The sequence below is a fragment of the Sinocyclocheilus rhinocerous genome, unplaced genomic scaffold (genome assembly GCF_001515625.1).
Source record: "Sinocyclocheilus rhinocerous isolate Xijiao unplaced genomic scaffold, SAMN03320098_v1.1 scaffold509, whole genome shotgun sequence".
Taxonomy (NCBI): Eukaryota; Metazoa; Chordata; class Actinopteri; order Cypriniformes; family Cyprinidae; genus Sinocyclocheilus; species Sinocyclocheilus rhinocerous.
In genome coordinates, this window is record NW_015652428.1 from 1,480,015 (window position 1) to 1,485,316 (window position 5,302).

The following is a 5,302-nucleotide window of genomic DNA, read 5'->3' on the forward strand; positions in this document are numbered from 1 at the left end:
TATATATATATATATATATATATGTGTGTGTGTGTGTGTGTGTGTGTGTATATATATATATATATACAGTATATACATATTATTATTATTATTATTACAAATATATTATATAAATACCCATTTATACCAGAATTGTTATTGTTAACTGAAACTGTTAAAAGTCATTTTCATTAACTGAAATTAAAATAAAATATTAAATTAAAATCTTGGCAACTAACTGAAATAAAAGTTCTAAAATTACTAAAACTAAAACTGGAATAAAATACATTAAAGCTGAATAGAAAATAATAATAATAATAAAAATAATAAAAAAAATGGGAGCACATAACAAAATCACTCAAATTTAAACTAAACTTAATGCTAATTCTAATTATTAATGAATACTATAATAGTAAGTAAATAATACTAAAATAACACTGTTTTATAATGTGGAAAAGATTATTATAAATGTGTATATAATATACATTCATAATATTATATGTGTAAAAGTATTTTTAAAGTAATTACTGTCTTGTGCACTGTATTTTTTTATTGTTGTTGTTTGTATCTTATCTGTGAAAAGAATTAAATAATTAGTATTTAATGTGACCAGTGCTTGGAAAGAAAAATGATGTGTAATATTCTAAAAAAATAATGTCTAATTTAATCAAATTTAACTTCATTTATGTTGTTTTTTACTTCATCTGTTGTCCAGGTGGAGTTTCAGGCCATCGATGGCTCATTTGTGCCGAGTCATCCTATCTTAATGCACATCTCTATCCGCACTGCAGAGACCAATGCTCCTCGAGTCTCATGGAACATGGGTAAGTTAGCGGATTAACTAAAATAGATAATCTTTTAAATGAGAGACTGAGGCTAAACATCTCTATTCTTACAGGGTTGGATCTGCTGGAAGGCCAATCCAGACCAATCACATGGGAGCACCTACAGGTTGTTGATAACGACAAGTTGTCTTCCGAATCACAGATGGCCGCCACAGCATCAGACACAAATTCCCCATCTACATTCTTCCAAAAGATGACACCCCTCCTTTTCTAATCAATAACGTGGCCTTTGAGGTTCAGGAAGGTGGCACAGTTAGGGTGGAGGAGTACATGCTGATGGCCTCAGACTTGGACTCCAGCAACGACTATATTCAATATCAGCTGATTACTTTTCCCAGAGCAGGACAGCTGGTTAAGAAGTCCTCTCCACATGAACCAGGTCAGTTGGATTTAATAGGTTATATTTCTTAAAGATTTTTTAACTCATCTGAGGTGCCTTACATTATATGGTGTCATGTCAACCAGGAGTCCCAGTGAAGAGCTTCTTGCAGAGGGACCTGTTTCAAGGTCTAATTTACTACAAGCACTCAGGGGAGGAAGTGTTTGAGGACTCGTTTGATTTCATCCTCTCAGATGTCCAACAGCCTCCGAATCTATCGGACAGACATGTAAATTTGTATCTGTTTTCATAATGAATTCTGTTTCAGTGTGATTATTTATAACCAAAATATTATTTCTGTACCTCTTCATCCATAGACTGTGGTGATCCATGTGTTTCCAGTGAAGGACCAGTTGCCTGAGGAAGTTTCCGGAACAGTTCGCTCCATCACGGTGAAGGAAACCGAGGTTGTTTACATCACTCAGAGCCATCTGCACTTCAGAGATACAGAGCATTCAGATACTGACCTTATGTATGTGATCATTCATCCCTGCTTTAACCCGAGAAATACCAGGTATGCTTATACATTTCCTCGCTATGACAGTAACAATTTTTATTAATTTTTTTCATTATTATTTTTATTTATAAATATTTAGATGATATAATACATTTATATATTAATATATAGTAAATTAATTTATATTTAAAAATGTGAAATAAAATACTGATCCAAAAATTAAATAAGTAAACATATTATATTTTATTATTATTATTATTAAGAAGAAGAAGAATATCGATCCTTTCATGTATATTTAACTTCTGTTGTAAATTCTTGCAGGTTATCAGATGCAGGCAGGCTGTTTTATACTGACAGCACAAACTCCATGAAAAAAGATGCAATGGTTCCAGTGCTTAAGTCCTTTACTCAGGTCTGAAACATGCACACAAATAGGTTTCCTAAATGTTGTACGTGTTGTACGCTATTGAAATTTGAGTGCAAATAACATGCCTCTTCAGTTAGAAATTGTCTTTTTTGTCTTCCACAGCATGCAGTGAATCACCACAAAGTGGCTTACATGCCTCCAATAGAGGATATTGGCCCTGAACCTCTCTTTGTGCAGTTTGTGTTTTCTGTGAGTGACCAGCAGGGTGGCGCTCTCACAGGTCTCACCTTCAACATCACAGTCATACCTGTTGACAACCAGGCCCCAGAAGTGAGTTTTTAATTGGCCATCAAGAAACGATCCAACAGAGTACCAAAAGATTTAAATTTAAAAAAAATTTTTTTTAATTTCCCAAACCTTCTTTCATAGATGTTCACTAACTTGTTGAGGGTCGAGGAAGCTGGTGGTAGTTTCTTGATGGAGGAGCACCTGCTGGTGCAGGATGTGGACAGCTCAGAAGATCAGCTCAGGGTTCACATGAAGACTCAGCCCCAACATGGAAGACTGGAGCTGCAGGGCACAGCAATGCTAGAGGGAGACAGCTTCAGTTTGCAGGACCTAAAAGCATTGAGGGTCAGGTATGAATATGAAAAACTGTAGTTAAGAGATTATTTTTGTAAGGTTAAAAATTTTGGCTGGAAAATCGTGTCTTAAGAAATATTGATGAGGATGATTTTATGATCTGTAAATTACAATAGATACATTCATGATGACTCTGAGACCCTGAAGGATAGCATTGGTCTTACTATCACAGATGGAATCAACTCTGCATATGGAACGCTTTTAGTTCAGGTAATTTCCTGTTTAAAAAAATAGTATTGATGTTTGGCAAAGGATATTGTATTTCAGTGCAGCATTCCCTTATTAAAATGCATATTTCCTTAGTGCTTTTTATTTGCATTTTTTATTAGATCCTGCCTGTGAACGACGAACCCCCACAGTTAGGCTCCGACTTGAGGGCTGAACTGTCCTGCAAAGAGGGGGGTCAGGTCCATATTACGGTTGAGTATCTCTCTGCTACAGATGTTGACAGCGAGGACACTCGGCTAACATACATGCTTGCCAGAACACCTGCACGTGGGGTGCTGCAGCGAAACGGGGTCACCGTGGACAAGTTCTCCCAGCTGGACATGCTAAATGGGCTCATCTTCTACCTACACACAGGTTATTACCGAGATAGGAGGCTAGTTAGTGAAACTTAATGTCAGTTACTGTAGGCCTGTTTTACACATTCTGCACCTGTGAGTGGGTGTGCCACACATAGTCTTGTGAAAATATACTGAAACTGCACAATAAAATGGTTTATTAAGAATGACAGGCTTTCCGACATAATATTAAATAATGTAGAGAAATACCATCAGCTTGATCTAATAAAATTCAGGCTGATACTGATAAACCAAATTATTTAAATAATTATTAATACTAAATAATAGTCATATGTTTTTAAGTAAAATATACATTTTTAATATTATATTGCATTATATAAGTTATGTAATCTTATATAACATTAGTTTAACTTTTAAAGATAAACTATAAGTGAGCATTAGATGGCGGCAAAAGTAATCTAAATGTACAAATGAAGAAATGAGCATGCACAATTAAAAGAAACAAATAATATTGGCTAATATGGTAACAAAAAATGTCTATAACAATGTACATGTGCATCTCAATAAATTAGAATGTCGTGGAAAAGTTCATTTATTTCAGTAATTCAACTCAAATTGTGAAGCTCGTGTATTAAATAAATTCAATGCACACAGACTGAAGTAGTTTAAGTCTTTGGTTCTTTTAATTGTGATGATTTTGGCTCACATTTAACAAAAACCCACCAACAAATTAGAATATGGTGACATGACAATCAGCTAATCAACTCAAAACACCTACAAAGGTTTCCTGAGCCTTCAAAATGGTCTCTCAGTTTGGTTCACTAGGCTACACAATCAGGGGGAAGACTGCTGATCTGACAGTTATCCAGAAGACAATCATTGACACCCTGCACAAGGAGGGTAAGCCACAAACATTCATTGCCAAAGAAGCTGGCTGTTCACAGAGTGCTGTATCCAAGCATGTTAACAAAAAGTTGAGTGGAAGGAAAAAGTGTGAAAGAAAAAGATGCACAACCAACCGAGAGAACCGCAGCCTTATGAGGATTGTCAAGCAAAATCGATTCAAGAATTTGAGTGAACTTCACAAGGAATGAACTGAGGCTGGGGTCAAGGCATCAAGAGCCACCACACACAGACGTGTCAAGGAATTTGGCTACAGTTGTCGTATTCCTCTTGTTAAGCCACTCCTGAACCACAGACAAAGGAGAAGAAGAACTGGACTATTGCCCAGTGGTCCAAAGTCCTCTTTTCAGATGAGAGCAAGTTTTGTATTTCATTTGGAAACCAAGGTCCTAGAGTCTGGAGGAAGGGTGGAGAAGCTCATAGCCCAAGTTGCTTGAAGTCCAGTGTTAAGTTTCCACAGTCTGTGATGATTTGGGGTGCAATGTCATCTGCTGGTGTTGGTCCATTGTGTTTTTTGAAAACCAACGTCACTGCACCCGTTTACCAAGAAATTTTGGAGCACTTCATGCTTCCTTCTGCTGACCAGCTTTTTGAAAATGATGATTTCCTTTTCCAGCAGGATTTGGCACCTGCCCACACTGCCAAAAGCACCAAAAGTTGGTTAAATGACCATGGTGTTGCTGTGCTTGACTGGCCAGCAAACTCACCAGACCTGAACCCCATAGAGAATCTATGGGGTATTGTCAAGAGGAAAATGAGAAACAAGAGACCAAAAAATGCAGATGAGCTGAAGGCCACTGTCAAAGAAACCTGGGCTTCCATACCACCCCAGCAGTGCCACAAACTGATCACCTCCATGCCACGCCGAACTGAGGCAGTAATTAAAGCAAAAGGAGCCCCTACCAAGTATTGAGCACATGTACAGTAAATGAACATACTTTCCAGAAGGCCAACAATTCACTAAAAATGTTTTTTTATTGGTCTTATGAAGTATTCTAATTTGTTGAGATAGTGAATTGGTGGGTTTTTGTTAAATGTGAGCCAAAATCATCACAATTAAAAGAACCAAAGACTTAAACTACTTCAGTCTGTGTGCACTGAATTTATTTAATACACGAGTTTCACAATTTCAGTTGAATTACTGAAATAAATGAACTTTTCCACGACATTCTAATTTATTGAGATGCACCTGTATATAGTATATAT

General features: G+C 36.5%; 1 protein-coding gene across 1 annotated transcript in view; it reads left to right on the plus strand.

The window, feature by feature from the left end:
- LOC107715059 (FRAS1-related extracellular matrix protein 1-like) overlaps positions 1 to 5,302 on the plus strand; it is a 27,621-nt gene that overhangs the window by 2,499 nt on the left and 19,820 nt on the right. Inside the window, exons 7-15 of the mRNA XM_016521100.1 lie at positions 878 to 947; positions 980 to 1,203; positions 1,290 to 1,432; positions 1,521 to 1,717; positions 1,982 to 2,072; positions 2,190 to 2,357; positions 2,457 to 2,665; positions 2,786 to 2,879; positions 2,999 to 3,251. Coding sequence (XP_016376586.1) covers positions 878 to 947; positions 980 to 1,203; positions 1,290 to 1,432; positions 1,521 to 1,717; positions 1,982 to 2,072; positions 2,190 to 2,357; positions 2,457 to 2,665; positions 2,786 to 2,879; positions 2,999 to 3,251 — 1,449 coding nt within the window. The remainder of the gene's footprint in view (positions 1 to 877; positions 948 to 979; positions 1,204 to 1,289; positions 1,433 to 1,520; positions 1,718 to 1,981; positions 2,073 to 2,189; positions 2,358 to 2,456; positions 2,666 to 2,785; positions 2,880 to 2,998; positions 3,252 to 5,302) is intronic.